This window comes from Triturus cristatus, chromosome 9, assembly GCF_964204655.1.
Source record: "Triturus cristatus chromosome 9, aTriCri1.1, whole genome shotgun sequence".
Lineage (NCBI taxonomy): Eukaryota > Metazoa > Chordata > Amphibia > Caudata > Salamandridae > Triturus > Triturus cristatus.
The window spans coordinates 718,686,689-718,711,307 of NC_140592.1; the positions used below are offsets into that span (position 1 = coordinate 718,686,689).

At 44.0% G+C, this 24,619-nt stretch overlaps 1 protein-coding gene across 1 annotated transcript in view; it reads right to left on the bottom strand.

The window, feature by feature from the left end:
* LOC146798595 (solute carrier family 22 member 6-A-like) overlaps positions 1–24,619 on the bottom strand; it is an 814,343-nt gene that overhangs the window by 560,095 nt on the left and 229,629 nt on the right. The window contains exon 2 of the mRNA XM_085625903.1: positions 157–260. Within this exon, the coding sequence (XP_085482029.1) occupies positions 157–260 (104 nt within the window). The remainder of the gene's footprint in view (positions 1–156; positions 261–24,619) is intronic.

The window sequence follows — 24,619 nt, forward strand, 5'->3', positions numbered from 1 at the left end:
ATTTGTGCGTACAGCTGCAATATGATGAATACTTCCTCTCAGCCCTATGAGCCCTCCAGAGGTACAACAAGTGGAAAGATCTCCCAATTTTGCTAGAAGCTAGTCTCCCTCCAGTTGCTATGGCTGTCAGTGGCACATTTATTTCCAGAAACTCACCTGTCAGAGAGACTCCCAAATACATTTCCTCCAACCAGCACCCCTGCCATGTAGATAGACTGGGCCACCTGCCGCATAGTCCGCCAATCACATACCAGATCCCACTGTAAGGAACAGAGGACATAATGAGGGTGTGAATCACATCTAATAGATGCAGAGTAACTTTCATTATAGCCCTCCTAGTAAAATATTAGTTGCATCAGTGTATAGCCATTTACTAAGAGGTTTGTGTGTTCATGAACTCGGGCAATTAAAAATAATGAGCATTGTTGCAGAATCGTTCTCATCATATAAAATAATGCACCACTCATATGATACAGCATTGTTAAAGTGAATTGAGGCAGTTGTAAGTCAAGAAGGTTTCCCACGAAATAACAGATAGTAATGATATAGCGCATGTTACCCAGTTTATTTTTTTGAAGAATTCTTTATGACAGAACATTGTTATGCATCATTAGATTTATATTTACACCCTCTCAGGGCACGCTCTGATAGCCAACAAAGGTCTGTGTAGATGCATGCATAATTATTTTAACGGCACCTCATTATAAAATGTACCAGAATCACTTATTTACAAATGGATCCAACCAGGGAACTTCAAGGCACCATTCCAGCTCATCTGATCTGTTGTTTACTCTGTGCTCTCTCTCCTAGGTTTTCATCAGGAGCGTTCGTTCATCATGCAGCTGTAGCCACACTATAGGTATACAGGTTACTGCCTCGCCCTGTTGAGTTAGAGGGTTCAATAATTTTTATCACGTGCACTTTATGTTTTTGCTCTGGTCCTGAAGAAGCGCCAACGACCCTTAAGGCGACACAAGGCGCGAAACATGTTGACCTATGACCTCTTTGATACCCGGACATAGTGTGCCTGTGGGGCAAGATTTTAACTAGCAGATTATCTGCCAAGGGGTTACAATTCACACATTGGCTGCATGTTTACCCTTTATTAACTTTTTTCACTACCTTGCACGCACTTTTTTCACTCTCTTTTGGACCCTAACCCCACATACCCACATGCACCATCCGGCAGTCCTTAAAAAGATCTCCGATAAAGAGACCCTTCGGGGGACCCGTAGGGAATTGCAGCGCCGGCCCTACGAGGAGCAACTGCCCAATGATGAAGCATGACACCTCTTGGGGTGTGTGAGGGCAACAGAGGACAATAAGTGTTTGTTCCACTTCACCAAATGGGTCCTTCTTTCCTAGGAATTCCTGTCTCTTTCTATATGTTCACCTTTCTGATCTTCAATGCACGGGTGACTATTTGCACCCCATTGCGTGGGTGACTTTTTGCACCCCGCATACAGGAACAGTGCCCCCCTTGTTAAAACTAATATAGTCTTTTGGAGCATGGACACTGGACCTTCAATAGCTCCATGGCCCCCCCTCTTTTTTGTTGTGTTAAACTATGTACGGCGGTTCAGCCGAGGACCACTATTATGTCTATTTTTCTTGTTCACGGGCACATGAGGCATTGCTATTCTTATTTGGGGTCTTATTATTTTCGGAATGTGAATTCAACCCTTAAAAAGCCAAACCCCTCCCCCCCTTTTCGAATATGATATTGAGGAAACAGGAGTCCTGAGGGTATGTAAGGGTCACAACCCCTGGACACCCCTTCCTTTTTTCCCCCCGTCCTCCTACGGTCTTAATTTCTAAGATTTGGATGATTCACACACAAAGGTACAGGCACTGTCAAACACAGACTTTCTTCTCGCTCCTTTCAGCACGGGGTAGGGTCCCGGATCTACTAAGTGAGAGCGGCACCCATGCGACAAATACTTTAGCACGAGTAAGCTAGGTAGTGGGTTTCCGGTAATGTAACTTGTTGGTATTTTTGTGAACCCTATGAAAAATGAAAAATTTAAATTTACCCACTCTAACCTTTGCGCATGCACTGGAGAGTACTTCTCCCTAACAACGCACATGCGCTCTTTACCCTTGCTATTGCGCATGCACGCTCCAGTTAATTAACAGGGACAACCCGGAAATGGTTAACTCCCACACCTGATCTCATTAAATTATTATCACAACGTTTGCTGCCACTTTTCCACTCCCGGCAGAGACTTGGAAGGGGTAGGTGTAGAGGAGATAACACCCCGGCAAAATTGTAAGTAGATCACCGTGGCAGAGAGTTGGACATGGCAAGCAATTTGCTCAGCACAGCCTGTGTCTGGTTTTTGTTCCTGCATCTCTGTGTTTATTGTTTCTACAGCCCAGTAATGTGCGGGCATTCCTTGCTCTCGCCGGTGGAGGTATCCTCATAACGTTATGAGGTAAGCATCTTTTAAACTAACAACCTCTCGGTATCGTTAACAGGCGTAGCAACATTCATATACTATCAACTGCTGTCACTTTTGGGCATAGTCTTCCATGTAGGATATAAGTGGGGCTACGAGTGGTACCACAATCCACATGACTGAATTGCATGGTGTAACAGCAACACCGCACCGGGCCATTGCCCCATTGATCGCATTTTTATGCCTCCTGTGCCTGTTTTTTGTTTTTTGTCTCTAAATATTGCTGCGAACACAGAGGTGACACGTTATGAAGCATCAAGTTGTCACTGATGCCCTGATCTGTTGTTTACTCTGTGCTCTCTCTCCTAGGTTTTCATCAGGAGCGTTCGTTCATCATGCAGCTGTAGCCACACTATAGGTATACAGGTTACTGCCTCGCCCTGTTGAGTTAGAGGGTTCAATAATTTTTATCACGTGCACTTTATATTTTTGCTCTGGTCCTGAAGAAGCGCCAACGACCCTTAAGGCGACACAAGGCGCGAAACATGTTGACCTATGACCTCTTTGATACCCGGACATAGTGTGCCTCTGGGGCAAGATTTTAACTAGCAGATTATCTGCCAAGGGTTTACAATTCACACATTGGCTGCATGTTTACCCTTTATTAACTTTTTTCACTACCTTGCACGCACTTTTTTCACTCTCTTTTGGACCCTAACCCCACATACCCACATGCACCATCCGGCAGTCCTTAAAAAGATCTCCGATAAAGAGACCCTTCGGGGGACCCGTAGGGAATTGCAGCGCCGGCCCTACGAGGAACAACTGCCCAATGATGAAGCATGACACCTCTTGGGGTGTGTGAGGGCAACAGAGGACAATAAGTGTTTGTTCCACTTCACCAAATGGGTCCTTCTTTCCTAGGAATTCCTGTCTCTTTCTATATGTTCACCTTTCTGATCTTCAATGCACGGGTGACTATTTGCACCCCATTGCGTGGGTGACTTTTTGCACCCCGCATACAGGAACAGTGCCCCCCTTGTTAAAACTAATATAGTCTTTTGGAGCATGGACACTGGACCTTCAATAGCTCCATGGCCCCCCCTCTTTTTTGTTGTGTTAAACTATGTACGGCGGTTCAGCCGAGGGCCACTATTATGTCTATTTTTCTTGTTCACGGGCACATGAGGCATTGCTATTCTTATTTGGGGTCTTATTATTTTCGGAATGTGAATTCAACCCTTAAAAAGCCAAACCCCTCCCCCCCTTTTCGAATATGATATTGAGGAAACAGGAGTCCTGAGGGTATGTAAGGGTCACAACCCCTGGACACCCCTTCATTTTTTCCCCCCGTCCTCCTACGGTCTTAATTTCTAAGATTTGGATGATTCACACACAAAGGTACAGGCACTATCAAACACAGACTTTCTTCTCGCTCCTTTCAGCACGGGGTAGGGTCCCGGATCTACTAAGTGAGAGCGGCGCCCATGCGACAAATACTTTGGCACGAGTAAGCTAGGTAGTGGGTTTCCGGTAATGTAACTTGTGGGTATTTTTGTGAACCCTATGAAAAATGAAAAATTAAAATTTACCCACTCTAACCTTTGCGCATGCACTGGAGAGTACTTCTCCCTAACAACGCACATGCGCTCTTTACCCTTGCTATTGCGCATGCACGCTCCAGTTAATTAACAGGGACAACCCGGAAATGGTTAACTCCCACACCTGATCTCATTAAATTATTATCACAACGTTTGCTGCCACTTTTCCACTCCCGGCAGAGACTTGGAAGGGGTAGGTGTAGAGGAGATAACACCCCGGCAAAATTGTAAGTAGATCACCGTGGCAGAGAGTTGGACATGGCAAGCAATTTGCTCAGCACAGCCTGTGTCTGGTTTTTGTTCCTGCATCTCTGTGTTTATTCTTTCTACAGCCCAGTAATGTGCGGGCATTCCTTGCTCTCGCCGGTGGAGGTATCCTCATAACGTTATGAGGTAAGCATCTTTTAAACTAACAACCTCTCGGTACCGTTAACAGGCGTAGCAACATTCATATACTATCAACTGCTGTCACTTTTGGGCATAGTCTTCCATGTAGGATATAAGTGGGGCTACGAGTGGTACCACAATCCACATGACTGAATTGCATGGTGTAACAGCAACACCGCACCGGGCCATTGCCCCATTGAGCGCATTTTTATGCCTCCTGTGCCTGTTTTTTGTTTTTTGTCTCTAAATATTGCTGCGAACACAGAGGTGACACGTTATGAAGCATCAAGTTGTCACTGATGCCCTGATCTGTTGTTTACTCTGTGCTCTCTCTCCTAGGTTTTCATCAGGAGCGTTCGTTCATCATGCAGCTGTAGCCACACTATAGGTATACAGGTTACTGCCTCGCCCTGTTGAGTTAGAGGGTTCAATAATTTTTATCACGTGCACTTTATATTTTTGCTCTGGTCCTGAAGAAGCGCCAACGACCCTTAAGGCGACACAAGGCGCGAAACATGTTGACCTATGACCTCTTTGATACCCGGACATAGTGTGCCTCTGGGGCAAGATTTTAACTAGCAGATTATCTGCCAAGGGTTTACAATTCACACATTGGCTGCATGTTTACCCTTTATTAACTTTTTTCACTACCTTGCACGCACTTTTTTCACTCTCTTTTGGACCCTAACCCCACATACCCACATGCACCATCCGGCAGTCCTTAAAAAGATCTCCGATAAAGAGACCCTGCGGGGGACCCTTAGGGAATTGCAGCGCCGGCCCTACGAGGAGCAACTGCCCAATGATGAAGCATGACACCTCTTGGGGTGTGTGAGGGCAACAGATGACAATAAGTGTTTGTTCCACTTCACCAAATGGGTCCTTCTTTCCTAGGAATTCCTGTCTCTTTCTATATGTTCACCTTTCTGATCTTCAATGCACGGGTGACTATTTGCACCCCATTGCGTGGGTGACTTTTTGCACCCCGCATACAGGAACAGTGCCCCCCTTGTTAAAACCAAAGCAGCTGTGAATGACACAGTCACACTCCAATAAACTGTCCATTGATGGACAACCCCAGGTTAAGGACAGAAAGTCTAGACCTCTAGACTGCTACACACCCACCAAATAGATAGCTCTCTCACAGAGAGAGCTGACAGGGAATGTCAAAGCATCAACCCTGCTCATGCACCTGTGATAAAATACATCCTTGCCCCAAAGAACTGTTTATCTTTAGAAAACCCCATTGTAAAAGCAGGAGGTCTGTGCCGGCACCAGGCCAATCCCCCTGCCACCCCAGAACATACCAAAAACTCTCATAGCAAGAGTAAACATCAATAAACATATTGTGCCTTTAGGTTCTAATGTTATATTCTTTCCCTTTACTTCTGCCACTATTCACCAGGCAAAGACATATAACAGGACAAAGGAGCAGAGGGAAGACTGTCCATAATACAGAGGCTAAACACAACTGGCCCCTTTGGACAAACTAATAACACCCCTCTGCTAGTTTCGGGGTGTTATTTCCATCCTCAACATAGATGTTGATTTAATTAAATGCCATGGGTAATTGAAACAGTCTATGATTCCCAATGCCATCACATGGTTGACCCACTGTGGCCTATCAACAACCACAGACAATAAATATGTCTTTTTATAGGTATGATATTAGATATCTTGATTTTAGTAAAATTATATAATATACTTACTTATAGTGGCTTTTAGTCAGCCCTCTTATCCACTGGTCTATTATTATATCACAAACATTTTCTTCCTCCCACCACAGCATACAGCATGGGTCAATGGGTCAACCCACTTCCGTTATAGGCTAACTTCACTGTGACACGTGAAAGCCAGTCTGCGATGGTGTTGAGAGTACCAGGAAGATAATCTGCTTGATCAGATATACTGTGATGGAGACAAAACTCCCAAAACATTTTGCTAGCTGTGCCAAAGGTTTGGACCATGTGCCTCCTAGATGATATATATTATGCACTGTTGTAAGATTGTCCATTTGAAGAAGGACAGAACACTTTGCTTTGTTTTTTGTGATATTCTGGATCGCAAAGGAGCCTGCCAGCAGCTCTAAACAATTTAGGTGCAGTTTTAACTCCGTCAATGACCATGTACCTCCAGTCGAGGTCTGACCATACCAGTTGCCCCAACCTGTCAGGCTTGCATCAGATTCCAATAGAGATCTGGGGCTGAGGCAAATATTGTATTTCTGTTCCAGGTATCAAATTGGTCTATCCACCATTGAAGCTTCATTGGCAACTCAGTATCCAATTGCACCAGATCGGAATAAAAATAGTCCTGACTTTGAGACTTTGTAGAGCCTGATAATGAAGGGTTCCGTAAAAATGGCCTGAATTGACGAAGATAGGCACTGGCGTAACAAAACTTGAAAAATGGAGTGCCCCCCCTGCGTACTCACTCAGGAGTTCTCAGACCATGGCACTGTGCTGAGGAGGCCCTCTGAAGCTAGGGCCCCCGCACTGCAGGGGCTTTTGTTACACCACTGAAGATAGGAGACATACAATCCTGGTGAGCATCCTGAGAGATATGGAAGGTGTGAGCAAAGTGTGAGCAATTTCAGCTTTGATTGCTTTGACCTTGGATGTGGGTAAGTGAAGGATTACTGACTCTGAATTGACTAGAAAACCTAGATCCTGCCCCCTGCCATTGGAACTGGAGATATTTTCTGGAAGGGGGATGAATAGGGTCAGTTAAATATGCACAATTATTATACTGACAATAATATTGTAACCAACAATGTCTTAAATATATATATATATATATATATATATTATATATATATATATATATATATATATATATATAGCATAATAGATATGGAGATATACTTATCTTGTCTGTGAGCAGCAAGAAAATAGGATTTTTCACAGTCAAGATAAGTGTTACAGGCAGTGTTGTATCCTTATTGTGGACATGTTGAAATTCAATTTTGCCCCTATAGGCTGTTGTCCCTAAGTCTTCTGGGACTGGCAGTTTTTTCATAATTGTCATGACTGCTGCAGTTGAAAAATAAAGCAAGTTAAGAAGTCATAGTACTCGTCTCCATGTCTTCAATAAAATTAAAACTGTCCTTTGTAAATCTAGGAAAATCTAGATTTTGCAGGTTTTTGTGTACAAATAGTCCCCCTAGAAAACACTGATTGTCCAGGGAAGGAAGTTCAGTATTTACTTTCTGTGCAATTTGCTCCTGATTCCTTTTGTTCACCTCAAAATTAGAGATAACACACTAATAGCACAAGGTGTTCTAGAACAATTATCACGTTTATTATAACCCTGGGCGTAGTTCGCGAAGTAGCGCTACGCGTAGCTACGCAAAGTGCCCTTTGCACTACGCGAGCTACGCGTAGCACTTCGCGAACTGCGTAGTAACCTGTTCGCACTGTGCAAGATGCCGTTTTCAATGATTGCACAGTGCGGACAAGCATCCGGCACTGTGCAATCATTGAAAACAGCATCTTGCACAGTGCGAGCTGTAGTTTTCAGCCGCTCGAGTAGATTTTTACTCGAGCGGCAGCTTTCTCAACGCAGACTGGTAGTTTCTCATCGCGAGCTGTCGCGAGCATACTCGGCCACTCGTAATGAGAAACCTGACCTCCCCGCATTGAGAATCTCGCCGAGAGGTTTATTTTCCACGCTCGCGATCGGCAACTTGATGTTGCTGATCACGAATGAGGAAAAAGTCTCGCCGGGATGTCATTTTGCTTGCTCGCGGTCGCCAACTTGACATTGAGGACCGAGAGCAAGCAAAAAATGACCGCTGCACTACGCTACGCGTGTTTGCACTGTGCTACGTGCAATTCGCGTAGTGTGAAGTAGCGCAAACTTCACAAACTACGCGAGCGTAGCGTAGTGCTTTGCCCAGGGTTAGTTTTTTACATCAATCTACACACTTATAACATCAAGAAAAACAACCATAACTAAATTGTTAAGGTAAGCATTGAGTTGCCTTTCTTAACTTTACATCTATGTACCTTTACAATATATACGTACTTATATATACTAAGCTTGATGATATAATGGTAGTCGATATTCTGGATTTAGGGCCTTATTATGCAGTTGTGGTGGCGGTCCATGGACCGCCAGACTGGAGGTCCACCTGCCATATTTCAACTTTGGCAGTCGGACCACCACAGAACCACAGCGGTGTGAGGCTGGTAAATTGCTAGCTGTGTCTATGCGGCATGACTAAGCATATTACTCGTTCCCTCACCGCCACAGTTTTCATGGCAGTGCAACTGCCATTGAAAGTGTGGTAGTGAGGAAACTAAGAGGTCCCTACAGGGCCCACTGTTGCCTCTGCACCAGAGGATACATGCAGGAGGCCACATGGTGTGCCCCCATGTATGCATGCACCCTCAGTTCCTGCAGGGCATGGACTGAACAGTCCATGCCATGCAGAAACATGAAATGGCGTTCCCATTGCTGTTACTTGCGAAGGCTCATATATGAGCCATAACACAGTACATCATGGGCCAGCTGCCCCAGGACCACCCGACCTGGATTCCAGTCGGAATCCGGCGGGCGGTCACAGTAAGGGTTTGGTGGTCTTGGAGCAGGGCGCTGGCATGGTGGCCCACTCCAAGAGCACCAAACTCATAATAAGGCCCTTAGTATTTTTGTTTTCCAATATAGAAACCCTTTTAATTTGAAATACAACTGCACGTTATCCTCCATTTTGTTTAGCTAAGAGTGAATGTGCACTATTTGCCCACTTGATTTGCACCAGGTGTCATGTGGTGAAAGCCACCCGGAAAGAAAACACCTTGGTGGTACTACATTGGGGCATTGCTGCTGATGTTTTTTCAGAATTTTGCATGCAAGTAGGATTGAGGTCCTTTCTCCAGAAGATTTTTTAAATGCAGTGAAGGTTGCCTGTTTTGTCATTCTAGATATCTGGGAGGTTTACCTAGAGTGGCTCTCTCTATTTCGCCTTGCCAAACCTAGGCATGCAGTCTTTTACTGTTAACATATCTTTAAAGCAGAGACCAGCATATTACATTTTTTCAGTCTGTCACCTTGACCTTGACATGGTTTCCACCCTCTTAACTTGCCATGATGTTTTTAGTAATGCTATGTGGGCTTTAGACTGAACGTGCCCCTTGCTCTGTTCTTCCTCTGGTGGTGTGAGTCAGTCCAGAGCTAAGCATTTCAGATTTTTAGAGACCTCTGTGAGTGTGTTTCTAGAACTAGAACACACACCTCACACCATAAAGGCACTCCGGGGACATCATCTTACCAGCAGCGGCTCCTTCGTTATGGCCGAGGAGCTTCACCCCCCATGCCCCCCACCTGCAGCTGCAGAAATTGAAAAATAAATCAAATGATAATTTTTTCTTTTTTTCTTGGAGCCGTATCTAGGCGGTGGAGCCATACTCACTCAGCACTACAGCAAGCACAGAGGGGGAGAGGTGGGCACTGCTGTCAGTGTGCATGTCAGGTTGGCTAGCTGTCTCCGGACAGCCAAACCAACATGCGCACTGACCTCTCTCCAACCTGAGCTGCAGTGAAGGGTGGAGAGAAGAGCAGGTGCAGGATTCCAGTCCCCAATGGAGCCGAAAACCACCCCACTCAGGCCCATCTGAGCGCTTCTCTCACTAGCATGAGAGAAGCACTCTGATTGGCCATAGGGGAGTTTGGGAGCCTCATCCTGTGCACAGCAGTACGCAGAAAGCAGAAGAACATTGAGTGTCAGCCAGGTAACTTCTTGTTTTGTTTTTTTGTCACCCGCGCTGCCTCACCGCTTTCACCTGATATCAGCCGCAACTGCCTCCCACATGCGTGAGCAGTGCGAGTTCTGTAAAAATGTAAATTCTGTGCTACTGTTATTACACTATTTATTCTGTTTACAGCTCACCTGAATTGAAATGTTTGTGGTTTGTACATGTTTGGTTGAACATCTCATGAAGAGCAGTAGGGTAGGAAGTTCTGATTTACTTTATGTCAACTTTGCTAATCAACAATCTACAGGATGATATAACTTGTTGTCTTTTATTTTTAAATTGCTGTGTGACCTTATTGGGTTTGTGATGCCGTACTACTATGCCTGAGCTAACTAGAGGATATGTCTGTGCATGTTACCTCTTTTTACCCATGCAGTACTATGAAGAACATTTTATTGGATGATTTGCAAGTACACTTGCTTTTGCTCTAGTTAACTAGTTTCTTTTTTATTTAACTATGGGCTGAGTCTGCTTGAATAACTGAGCTAATATAAGAGAGATCTGTCCTTGGACTTGGTATACATTCAGAACAAGCTGCCTTTAGCCTAGAAGACTAACGTATTGATCCCCTGCTGTGCATGTAATATGGCTTAATGGCACACCTAACACCCATTAACACCTGCATATCATAGATATCTTTTCCCTTTTAAAATCTTGTATTTCAGTAGGGCCTGTAATACGCGTGATTACGCTAAATTGCACCCTTGTCTTCCTCCTAACAATTAGTGCTCAGGATCTTTTATTTACCTACTCAAAGTACTGTAAGGGAAAAGCACTTCATATCAGGATGGCAATATCATACCTGAAAAGACCACAGACTCCGTCTTTAAGTTTGTCAATTTACTATAAGGCCAAGAATAATACGATGTATACACATTGTAAGATTAGCATGTATAGATATAGAAAAATCAATACAGAGCTGATTCTACGAATATAAGTAATTCGGCATAACAAGAATACAATGTTGAATTCAAGGATCAGGATACAGAGGCAGAGGTCAAATCTCTTCTCATTAGGAATAAAACAAATCTGTCCCTACACTATACTAATAGGAGATGCTATCTAATACCCTTCCATCTATTCCCAAAGGTGTCAGCCCGTGTTGACTTCCTGAGAAGTACTCACGTCACATGGGTTAAGGTACTTAAGGCTAGGAGCGAGTTCTAAGATGCTCCTTTCTCTCCGAAAGCTAGCAGAAGTCTGAGGTCTCTATCCCTGCACATCATACAATATAGAAGTCGATTCCTTGCTTCATCCTGGTAAAACTTTACATTGCAACTTTTTCTATGTGGGGAGGTTCACGCTCTTTTAATTAGTATTCCTTTGTTCAACAAGTGGCCTTGGTTCCCAGACCAGCCAGACACGAAAGACATCTTCCCTTCTCGCTTCTGTCTTCAAAGCATTCCTTGTATCTTCTCCAATCTGAAAATAATGAGTTGGCATTCCGATACCTGCAGTAGGATGAGAACACTGCTATTTCTTGAAAACAACATGCATTTCATTATTTATTTCTCGAGAAGCCAAGGGGGTGCAAAAACAAGTTCAGTCTTGGGCTAGGAAGTCGGGCAACTTAAACATGAAATGGTTACATTATATGGTTATCAACCGTCCTGCTCTCTGTATATGCAGGCATGACGATAAATACATGATTATATTAAGACATTGCACTACAATGAATGTTTAAATGAGTCTACTGGATACATGTTCATGATCATAAAACACTGCAAACGATATAAATGTATATAGGTGCATGACAACCATGAATATAATGCACACATACAAAATAGAGTGTTGAAAGCGCTCTTTTGATAACTCCCAATAATACAATTATACAAATTACAGTTATGATGATGGGTTTCAAGATATAACCCATCATTCCCTGTCCCAAACTGCCAAACCAACTGCCTATCTGTCTGAATCCCTTGCCAATGTGATCCCAGAGTCCTTCAGCAGCCAAATTATGCAATTCTTGATGGATATCTGAAATATTTGCAATATATTTCCTTATATCCCGACTATTGTCAGGAATATAAGTGCAGCACTGTTGGACTCTCAAAAGTTTACAGATTCCTCCAGCTTTTGGTAGTAGGACGTCTAAAGCAAGACCATTTTGAAGAATCATAGCCCTTATCGAGACCATCTCACCATCCACTAATAAGAGGATTTGTGCTGTATTCACGGAGAGTTTATCCATTATCGTTGCCAGCTTTCGAATTTTTAAATCATTCAAAACCACACCTAGACTAGTTATCATAGCTCCAAACACATCACCAATGATTTCTCCAGCACTTACACCACGTTTTCCTCTGTGAGCTCCTTTTCCTTCTAAAGGCCATAAATCCTCCACATGGAATATCTTTGGGAAATACTATGGCTAAGTAACATGTCCCATACAAATTCTTGGGCAGTTTTACAAAAGCATTCTTTTCACATACAAAATAAACATTAGGCACTATGGTCAATTTATCCAATAGTGCTTTTCTTAAGGACTCTTCAATCAGAAAAATGCGCTTGCAATCACTTTCACCCACAAATAACTTGTCATAATATGTGGACGGATGTCTAATGCACAACTTTCTTTTCTGCTGAAAGTCTAAAGCTTTGGGTCCTGAACTTCCTTCCGCTTTGTGATCTAATTCTTCTTTGGTCCATGGCAGTACCTTATGCTTCGGATCTGGTCGATACAAAGTTTGCCTATGTCGATCTTCTATCTGATCCACAAATTTCTTTTCAATGTCAGTTAACATACAGGTCCAATTATGTCTATGTGTATAGGACGTATCTAAGGTGAGGGTAGGCACGAAGGACTTAGACATGCACTCTACATTCTTGTAATAATCATATTTGTTCATGTATTTGAGGACTGGGACTTCAGAGAGTACTACATCATAATTTGAAAAATAATATTCAAAGTGGGCTATACTATAAAACATACTTAATAGTACACTGCATGTAATGCCATAAGTCAACGGCAAGTGATGGTATTGTATGCCTTCTTCTACTGAAGCTGGTAATTGCATGCACACATAACAATCTTTTGCTTCCATTGTTTCTACATACTCAGACAACAAACTTGCATATGCATTCAGTGTAAAATCACCCTTTGACAAATCCACATGCAATCTACGGCTAGTTTCCTTGATCATTACCTTATCTTTCATAGATGGACCTTCTTCTATATCTATATTGGAACCGGGTGGGGTAAGGGTAGGTCGTTCCCCTTTCTTTTCATCAGTAGAAGACACACTCAAAGATGTGACAATCACCACAATTATGACAAGCAGTTCTATTGCTATAAGAGTTCCAATAATATATTTTTGTTTTCGTCCAGATGTTTCGGAAGCCATGTTTCCACTGTGTATCTGATACACCAAAGAAATGTTGAAAGTCTCTGTTTTTTATCTGTACTCTTAATCTCAAATCACAATGTCCTTATTTGATTTCTCACTCAAATTTTTCCAGATTTAGTCAATCAATACTAAGCCTATTGTAGAGAAGTAGTCAGCCCTAATCCTGAATTCTTCTCTCTAATGAAAGGACCATAATTTTAAATCTTCTTTCACTTGGGGCTAGGTTATCTTCTTTCTAAGGCCTAATGAGTTCTTTGATCACAGTTCAAGCTTCATATCTAATGAGGTTGGAGCAGAGTATTTGGAGAACCATTTGCAGGATTTCAGCACAAATTTCTCACAATTCCAAGGCAGTGAGCTGTCGACCAAAATAAGGGAAAACAACTTGATTAAGGATCAAAAATCGCAGCCCACTCAATCTGGGTGGATTCGGAACTTGCAGTGTCAGTGTTCCGAAGACTTCAACTCCCGGGACTAACAACTGAATATCAATCAAGAGGTGTCCCCTCCTTAGCTCACTGTTCCAGTTCCAAGTCTCACGGAATTCCTCGGGCTCTGCATCTGCAGCCAGATATGTCCACTCAGGAGATGCGTACTTCTGAGACGGTGTTCTTTTTCTTCCTGAGCATCTTAGAGCATCTGGATTCTCTTCTTATTCACTTTGTTCAGATTCAGATGTTTCGGGATTCGGAGAAAGATTTTTCTCAGATGCAAGTCTTATATTTAGCCTTTCTTTTCTTGTTGGCCGCTTTTCTGTTCTGGTATCTGCTCTCTGTTCTTCCTCTTTGTCTGTCCCTTCTACTCCATGCCGTTCACTCAGGTCTGGTTCAGAGGGTTCTTCCACAATGTCGTCAATCTTATGCTCTGATTTCTGCTCCTCCGCAGGCAGTTCTCTTTCTCCGTGCTCTGGTTCTCTCTGTAAAGTCAGTCGTTCTTCTGGTAACTTGGGGAATGGGTGATTCCTCCACAGGCTCCGGAACTTTGCGGGTATGCGAAGCGTGAATCCAATTTGGCAGCCCTCCACACTTAACTGCTGTACTTGTGACCAATATAACTTGATATGGTCCTATCCAGCAGGCATCCAGACAGCTCTTAAACACGTGCTTGCGTACAACAACCCAGTCTCCGGGGATTAGATCATGCAGCAGGTCTCTCGAGGTAGATGCAGTCGCAGCCTCGACCTGATGGGACACAGAATTAACCACATCAGCCAGTCCCCTACAATAGTCCAACAATGTAGTGGAGACGGAGGTCCAGGTACACACATTGATATGTTAGCATAAGCATCTTAGAAGGTAAAACGCCATCTTGCCACTTTTGCACACGACACTGTAGATAGATGTTATTAGATGAAAACTGCTTGCTTGCTTTTTCTTCACATGAGAACGGTCTGTTGTTCACATACCTAGACGTGCATCGCGACCTTGGTCTGACCACTGTGTGCAGAAACAGTCAGGGCCAACAAACAATGTATGCTTATGAATTCAGGTTGATCGGCCGACGCTCTAGTCATAACACGCACACAGCTGCAAATGTCTGAAACTCGAGCGCCTTTAATATTGCAGTTTGCATGCATGAGATACTCACTTTGGAGAAGACTTTTTCCAGACACAGAGCAAAGCTGATTGTGTGATGTGATTCACCTAAGCTGATATTTACGGTATGGGGTTCCCCATTCAAACCTAGAGACCTTCTATTAGTCTAATAATAGTAGCTTACTAGTGAAGGGAGGGTGGTTGTTTTCCACTATCATTTGTAACATGATTTCTCCCTTCATTTTCTATGGTATTGTAACAATGCTGATGGTTTTATTCTTAATCATTTGTCTGCTTATGTTAGCCAAAGTACTGCATCTTAGGACACGTAGTTTATAAAATAAACATTATAAACTTTACTGTGTCTCTGATTACTCTTGTTGTGGACTGATATGAGAATAATAACGAACAGGTATTTCTAATTCCCACCATTCCTGAGAGTACTCTAAGTCACATGTTCTGGGTTGTGTAATCATTGGTCGCTTCGAGATGATACGGAGAGCGAATGAGACACTGATGCTAGTCGGATAGGGGTTCTGGGCACTGAGGGGAGTTTTTGGTATGCCGCAATTCACTGAGGTCCTGGTTTCCTGCGCATAGTTCTGTGCATGAGCAGAATCCCTGTGACATGACACACCTAACGTTTGGTCTTATGATTTGAGATGCCTTAGTAGTGCTTATATTAGTCCACAACGCCCTCACTTTTTGTTTCCGGATAACGGGAGTGACGGTTTTGACCTACCTAAACGTTATTTCAATAGGTTCAATCAAGCTTGTCAATTAAAAAGGTTTTTCTGTTTTGAACCCTTGTGGTACTGTTATAATAGATTGTTTTTCTATGCTGTGTCCTTATGGCTGCGGTGCCTATTGCGGCGCATAGTCGAGCACCTCTCCGGCGTCATTTGACGCAATCGGGGTGCCGGACGATGGGATGGCTGTTATCTTTGTGGTGAGTGCCGATGCGTCATATCCCTATGAGTTGTTTTACTCTTGGATAACTATGCCGACGGTGAATGCGGACGATAGTACGTTTCACTCCTATACTCCCAGCAGGTCCCAGCGAATTATACGCCATATAGGACACTGGAGATTCCTATTTCTGCTTGGCAGCATCGTATTTGGTTTAATGGCGCCCTTCCCCACTCGGTTACACCGGTTCGTTTGGGCCCGTTGTCCCTTCCAGGGGCCACTTGGCCGGTACTGGCCGGATTTACACCTCAACCTTGTTATTTACATGCTACGGTGGATGAGTTATGTGTACTCCATACAGCCCTGATTACAGTACATCGGGCTTTAGTGCAATACGTTTCACGCAATGTGCAGGTTGGGGCTCCTGTTGTTGCGGAACAACCAGCTGGTCCGGCCGGGATTGTGATTAGTCCCGTCATGGTTAATTCGGTAATGGGCAAGCGCCCCCAGAATAAGGATGATTTACCTTATTGGCTCGCTGAAAAATGTGACCAGCTGGAGGCGGTATTTCCGCACTCTAATCCTGTGGAGAAACACAGGTACTCACCATTAGTTTGCAGAAAGACTTAGTCCCAGAAGTGGCCGATTGTGAGAACTGGGGTAAGGTTTTTGCAGCGGTCTACTTGAAGTGCTTCGGCACCCCATCAATGGCCGTACTTCCTTCCGTAATCAAACGTGTTCAAGATCAACACGGTCCGGAGGCAGCGGTCGAGTTGGGCATGAGACTTGTCGTGTGTTCGACGTGGTTGCCGCTCTCATTCTTGGTGTAGCCCTCGTAGACGACGTCGATAAACCCCAGGAGTTGCCTACAATTATTGCGGAGGCATATAGAACAATAGGCCGCAGTAGTTTAGGGATTAAGCCTACTATTCAAATCGCAGATGTGCAACAGCAAACTAAGGCGGGTTAGTCTTTCAAAGACGATCGTCCAGCTTTTCCTAAACAAAATTGGAGAACTAAGAAACAAGGAAAGCAGCAACAGAAACAGGGGTTTCGTCCTGCATCACCGGTACAGGCGACTAGTGAACGCACATATGATTTGCGCGATCACACTAGAATTAGGTCACCTGATAGATTTCAGGTTACTGAACAACGTTCTCCTCGTTCTTCACAGGAAACATCGGCCTCACAGTCCCATGGCAGAGAACGTGGCAAAGGTCGGGGTGCCCAACAAGGACGTGAGCAACCCCGTCAGCCTGACGATAAAGGCAAGCAGGACGAGTTTGCACGACAATGTCCCCCGTTTCAGAAGAAGAAAGTTGCTGCACTAACAGCGAGGTATGCCACTGATAGTGAGAACGCAGCTTCGGAACCTGACATGGGCACTAACGCTGCTCTACAGCGCAGCGGAGGTTACAGTAGTGCGGCAAGCACTGCGTCCATATCTGGAGGCGACAGCAATTGACACGTTCATTACTGTAGAAACTGCGGATACTAGAGTGGCTCCCCCTGACAGACTATATAACATAGTCCTTTTAATTGAAGGTGACATACAATGTACAATACAAGGGGTTTTTGGGATAATCTGACCTCTACATATGACATTCTATTAGCGGAGGCTGACTGGCCCCCAGCTATTTTGGCCGCTCCTAGAGGGGAGGAGGTAATCCTCCTGTCCTTCGCGCACACAGTGCCAAAGGATCACGCTCAAAAATTTGAAGAAGATTGGGCCCAGGTGCTTGCTCCGGCTTTGTACCGTACTCAGGTTGGGTGGGATAAATTGTCGCCGAGCCATGAGATTCCTTTACGGTCTATGCCCCAGCCGCAACCCCAATATCCCATGCGCCGCGAAGCTAGATCTCACGTCGCAGAAATCCTTGAACAATTGGAATATCAAGGTGTTATTGAAACCTGTGTCCCCCCAATGAATAATCCTCTATTCACTGTAACTAAACCGATGGGTCGTAGCGCCTAGTTTTGGATTATCGGCATTTGAACTCTCATTGTCGGACTTGTGCGGTACAGAATACCCACAGTACTGCCCTTGTTGATAGTCTTGTGAGAAAACGGTTTAAGACCACACTTGACATATCTTATGATTTAAACAGCCATAATCTGTCCTCTCTTAGTAGTCAATGGACAGCCTTTACTTCTGGCAGCAAACAAAAACAGTTTAAGAGATTAGCCCATGGGCTATAAAAACAGACCTGGCATCTTTGCCGCACGTGTAGTCTCTCTGTTAGAGAGCATGACCCTGATGCGTACTCGTATGTTGATGATATCTATCTCACAGATGACGAATTATGGCCGCATCTGTGTTGCGTTGACCGCATCATTGTTATGTTTGCAGACTTCGGTTACAAATTCAACTTTGCAAAGTCACACATTGCAAAGTATACAGTGTTGTTTTTGGGCTATGAGCTCAACAATGAAGGTCGAGGCCTAGCACCTCACTTCCTGGAGAAGTGCGCATGTCTGCGTGCTCCAACAACACTGAAAAAATTACAATCTTTGCTGGGTTTTCTAAATTTCGGGCGTACCTATATTCCCGATTATGCCCAGCGTATCAAGCCGCTATATGCCTTGGTACAACCAACTTTTTCCAAATCGAGCTGGCTGCCGGAGCATTCAGCTATCTTGCATTCTTTGCAGGCTGATCTTCTTGCTTCAAAGTACTTACTTATACGTGATAACCACACTAACTTGGTGATAAGAATTGTGCCTGGTGCAGTGGGTTTCACGTACCTAACGTTCAATTAGGGCGACACGGTCCCCATTGCATACAAATCACACTTGTACACTTCGGCTGAAATGCATTTTTCCACTGTCGAGAAAGTTTTGACTGCAGTGCAGATGGCGATTCTGAAGGAAAGAGCGCTGTCACAAGGGAAACGCATGTTGGTTGTAACACCGTATCCTGCCCTTGAGGCGGTGACAAAAGCCAGTGTACCTAATTTTAAAGCTTTGCATCCACGTTGGATACAATGGGCCACTTCCTTGACATCACCGGATGTCACCTACATCTTTGATGCCTCATTGCAGACTCAGGAGTACTTGCAGTATGAATTCATTCATCCAGCTTCTCTGTCTTTGCGACCACTTGAGGATTACCATTGTGTCATATACACAGATGGTTCTGCGCAACCGGCAACGGAATCAAAGCATGCTTATTCAGCAGCCTGCACAATTGTGGCTGGTGCTTTCGTGAATGGTGAATTCAAGTCTGATGTCGTGCATATGCAGTCATTGGGGGATTGTACCGCGCAGTTGGCAGAGCTACGTGCTCTTGTGCTTGCACTGGAGTTTGCTGATCCACGGGTCCCAACTCTTAAAGTGAGTGACTCATTTTACTGTGTTCAGTCTTTTAATGACAATTTATTCTTTTGGTCTCAAAATGAATATCGTGATTCCAAGGGTAGCACAATTAAGCATAAAATGATTTGGCTTCAAGTGGCGGACCATAAACAGAATCTGCCTCTCGTGAATGTGAATCCCACTCTTGGGCACCAGCGAGTTGTTGTCCACGCTGTCGGGAACAGCTTAGCTGACGAAGCAGCGAAAACTGCAGTGGCAACATATTGAGTAGCAGCAGTTACAAGATCCAAAAGTAAGATTGATGATGACATCTTGGCAGCTATTGCTGCAACAGAGAAGGGCAGTAATTACCCTAGAGGTTTCCCTTCTCGGTACTCTTATCATTTAAGTCCTGATAAAGTTCACTATGTGAGAATTAACGACGTTGGTGACAGGCTAATTCCCAACGTGGACTGCAGACTTTCCTTGATAACAGCGGCTCACGAAGGTATGGCCTCTGCCCATGCCGGTGTTTCAGCGACTGTTACACTCTTACAACAACGTTACTGGTGGCACAGTTTGTATAAACAAACTCGTGATTATGTTCTCAATTGTGTCATTTGCCAGCAGATTAAACCTTCGACTGCTACGCGCCCACCACAAACGCAGTTGTACATATCTAATAAACCACTTGGGTGTGTTTATTTAGATCACTGCGGTCCTTTCTCCTCTGATACTATGTATAAGTACATCTTGGTTGCAGTAGATTCGTGCACACGTTTTCTTTGGGTATGGCCACAAAGGAGTGCTGATGCTCGAACTGTCATCAGGGATTTGCGTGTCTTTGTGGGAATCTTTGCATGTGGAACCCTTCATTCTGATCAAGGTCCTGCATTCGCCTCTAAGGCGTACAAAGAAGCCATGAGATCTTTGGGGGTCCAAGTCAAATTTTCGTCTGAGGGCAATAGAGTGGTGAAACGGATGAACCGTGACTTAAAGCAATCCCTGACAGCTAGGGTTTTAGGCACTGGCAGGAACTGGTTAGCCCATCTGTATAACGTACAACGTGCACTTAATAATCTCCCTAGAAGGTCTCTGGGTGGGCGGACCCCATACGAAATGCTCTTTGGCATAAAAATGTTTGTCCCGGACCTTGATGGTCTAGACATGGCGGCGTCAGCCGCACCCTTTGACGTAGATGACCACTGTGCTGTATTACAGAATCTACAAGAGACCAGAGACAGTCTTGCAAAGGAACACTTGCCCTCCATAACTGATGCTGCGCTTCAGATTCCGGTAGTCGGCTGGCTACCTCGAGTTGGTGACCTGGTCCGTGAGAAGGTGGAGAACAAGAAGGAGTTCGGCCCCTCTTATCGTGCACCAGTACCAGTGCTTGGCCTGCAGGGTACAAGAACAGTCATTTTACCTCCACTTCCTGGTCGCAAGGATAACAGGTAGATCTCCATTGACAATGTCAAACTACAGCGAGTGGCCGATTCTTCTTAGTATGACTCCAGCGGTCTCTTGTCCAGCGATGCTGAGAAATTCTGTTTTGGCTCCGGCAAATACCAACAGGCCTGACATTGCCATCGAGATGCATACAGTTACTAATCCTTTGTTGCTTCCACCAGCTGGTGGTCAATCTGAAGATACTGAATATGCTTATCCCACAGATGTATCGTTGCCTGGTTTACAATCAACTGCAGTTGACCAGTCATGATTTTCCTTTGATACTAACTCTATGACTTCCAATCCCCCATCGAAAGTTTCTATTTTTGCTACTTGGTTTAAGAGACTTTTTTTAATCCCCCCTGGACTTACATTTGGCTGTTGCTCATAAGTATCTTTTTGTTTATGTCCATTGGATTTGTGGTGGTATTTTTTCGTCTTGTAAATGGACACTATCTCACCAAAAGATCTGCAATTAGACTAATTGATGGAACTTTGGCCCCCCACTCCTCATCGCACATCATGAAAAGGGACCAGACTTTTGTGAATATAACTGCCTGGCCTGTGTTAGATGGGATTGTGTGGGATGCTGTTAAATTTCAAATTCATGGTCCCACAGAGGTGATTAATGTCCCAAATGTACTTCATGTTTCTATGGGAGATGTTGTGAAACAAAACATCCGCTCTGATGATTGGGACGTCCAAGCCATAGAGGCACTGTTTTCTGATTTGAAATATTATGCTGCCTTTGATGCTGAAGATTTGTATTTAGACACAGCTAATTATGGGGAGCTGTTTTGCTACCAACATTATGGTAATCACTTCCTACATAAAGCCAATACATTTAGATATTTTATTAATTATATGCAATGGGAACATTGTCTGGCGCCAATTAAAGGCAGCTCTAAAACTTTAGTGAACAAATTTACATATTTTACGGATTTCAGTGTATCTGACCCTGAAGCATTTTATTTTAAATTAGCTGCGGAGCCAGCTTCTAAAGTTAGACTGACTTCGACTAAATTGTTATATTCCAAATCCTTTATGGATGAGTTGACTATAAGGGGCTATGAGCTGTGGAAAGATACCATTGATCTTAAATCGCTTTGGGGTTCTAAGCCATGGCAGGTACAAGGAACAGAGGCTCTGCATCGTGCTTGCCTTATCCAGAACCACATGTTATTTTTGAATTCTACCATTTTTCAAACTACCTGCTTTGGATTGGCTACTTCTAAAAAGATCAATTCCCCCTCTATTCCTGATCTGGGTGCTTACCCAGAATGGGCTAATCACACAGATCTGTCCCTTGAGGCGTTGCAGTCATATATTACTAACACATCCTTCAACATTTCCAATTTAGATTATGAAGAATGGTTGATATGGCAGAAGAGCTCAGATTCCTGTCAACATCGTTTTCTGGGTCTAGACCCTGGATATACACAGGTTAGAGTAGACCTACGCTTTGAATCTTCCCATTCGGTTACTACCTATTCTGTAGGGACGTTATGTCAGAAATGGCTGCAACATTCCACCTTGGCATCTGTTAAACTTCATTTATCAAAATTGCATGACAAAATAGATTTGAATGATTTTGTTAAGGGTCCTGTGAGTGGCAGGTCCAAAAGATGGGTATATGCTATTTATAACGAAGTTTGGAAATGATCGCAAATTGAAGCGGCCTCCAGATTGAGAGCTATTGATCAAGCAAATTTGGAAAAAGTGCTAGCTGTTATTGATAATAGCAGTCAGTCAGTCAGTCAATAAGTCTTTATTCGATTCACATCATAAAAGACATTGTACACATATTAAAAACAGTTCATATAAAAATAATTCATATTACAATACAAGATAAAACTTCTAAAAGCTTAAAATATTACATTATATACTAATAGGTCACAAGTAGTCACTGACATAATAAAATACAGTGAGGGACACACCAATTAACCTGGTAGTTCATAATATGGTGCTTGTTAATAACAGCTAAAGCCTTATAAACACAAATCATGACTTAAGTTTCCGTGCCCTAAGGATCCATGCCCAGCTAATAAATTTGGCAACACCTATTGCTACAGGTTTTGTTGTATCTGTTTGTGTGGGGTTCTTACATTACCGCGTTCGGGTTCTTTGCACGGAACCTGGAATGAAGGTTCCTTGCAGGGAATGTGGAGCGGTCAGGGTTGGCAGTTGCTGCCGGGGAATCCGAGTGTCTGGACTGTAATAAAGAAGCTCTCCTTCGCTTACCTTCATCGTCCTCATCGTCTTCTTTTCATTGGCGACGAGGGTGGGATCGAGGCTATTGAAGGGTCTGAGTGGTTGTCACCCATTGTTTTAGCGCGCAAGGCCGATAAGTCCCTCAGGATGTGTGTGGACTTGCGCGATCTGAATGCGTGCATCTGGGTCGATCGACAACCTCTACCCAACATCAATGAGATGTTGTCGACCTTGGAGGGTGCCAAGTATTTTACTTCTCTTGACATATCCTCTGCGTACCATCAAGTCGAACTGTGCAAGGACTCCAGACATCTTACGTCATTCGTGACTCCTGATGGAGCTTTCCGTTATCTACGCATGCCGTTTGGGTTGGCATCGGCCTCTGCAGTGTTCCAACGTCTCATGGGAAACTTATTCAGGAACGCTGTGGGGGTGGTGTTTTTCCAGGACGACATTCTTATTCACGGGAAGACCATACAGGAGCACGATGTCCGTGTTAAGCACGTGTTGGACATAGTCAAATCTAGTGGTCTGACGTTAAGGAGGGACAAATGCAGATTTCTGCAGGAGGGTGTAGATTACCTTGGTCACCATATCTCCGCTAAGGGGGTAGAACCAAAAATGAAGTTACTGGATGCCATTAAGGATGCACCTGAACCCATAAACAAAGACCAGTTACGTTCCTTTCTAGGGCTTGTTGAATATTACGCTAAATTTGTACCCAACTTTTCAGACAGAACTGTATGTTTGCGTAGTCTTCTTAAGAAAAACATGAAGTACACTTGGTCTGAGCAATGTGCGTCTGATTTTAGGTCTCTCAAGGAGGCTATTGTACAGGCACAGCCACTCAAACTTTTTGACATCAACGACAAATGCATTGTCACCACCGACGCCAGCAATGTTGGTCTAGGTGCTGTTTTAATGCAGAGGAGATCGGACAATAAGGAAGAAATCATTGCTTTTGCATCCAGAACACTTCGTGGTGCTGAAGGAACTTATTCTACCATCGAAAAGGAGGCGTTGGCACTATGGTGGGGTGTACAGTATTTTCGTAATTTTCTGTGGGGTAACAATTTTGTTCTCAGAACTGATCATAAGCCTTTGGTAGATCTGTTTACCACCAAAGGTGGTGGCAGAGCTACGCCTCGTATTGCCAAATGGCAGTACAGACTGAATGAATTCAATTATTGCCTGGAGTACGTTGCTGGTGTGAAGAACTGTGTGGCTGACTGTTTGTCTAGGCTGCCTCTTTCTGCCAGTGTTAGTGAACCTGCTAATGACTTTGTAGAAATGGTGTGTGCAGTCAGCACTATTGCTGATACGGGAGCTGCTCTATCCGAAGGGGATTGGAAACTGGCCATTTCTGAAGATGCGGAGCTTTCTAGGGTAATCGATTTGGTAATCCAGGGTTGGCCCAACAGTGCTGTTATTCCCGAGGAATTGATTCCCTATTCAAGAATCAGTGATGAGTTGTCTCTGGTTGATGGGATTTTGCGCAGGGGTGGGTTACTGGTTGTTCCCTTGTCACTACGGAAGAAAGTTTTAGACTTAGCCCATGAAGGTCATTTGGGCATTCGAGCAATGAAGCGGAGGGTGAGGGAAGATTTTTGGTGGCCGGGTGTTGATAGGTCCATCGAACATTGTGTCAGGGATTGTGGTGCGTGCGTGCTGAGCGACAAATCTCAGGTAACTTGTCCGTCCTCCGTCAGTCCCGTTGTTGTCAAGGAG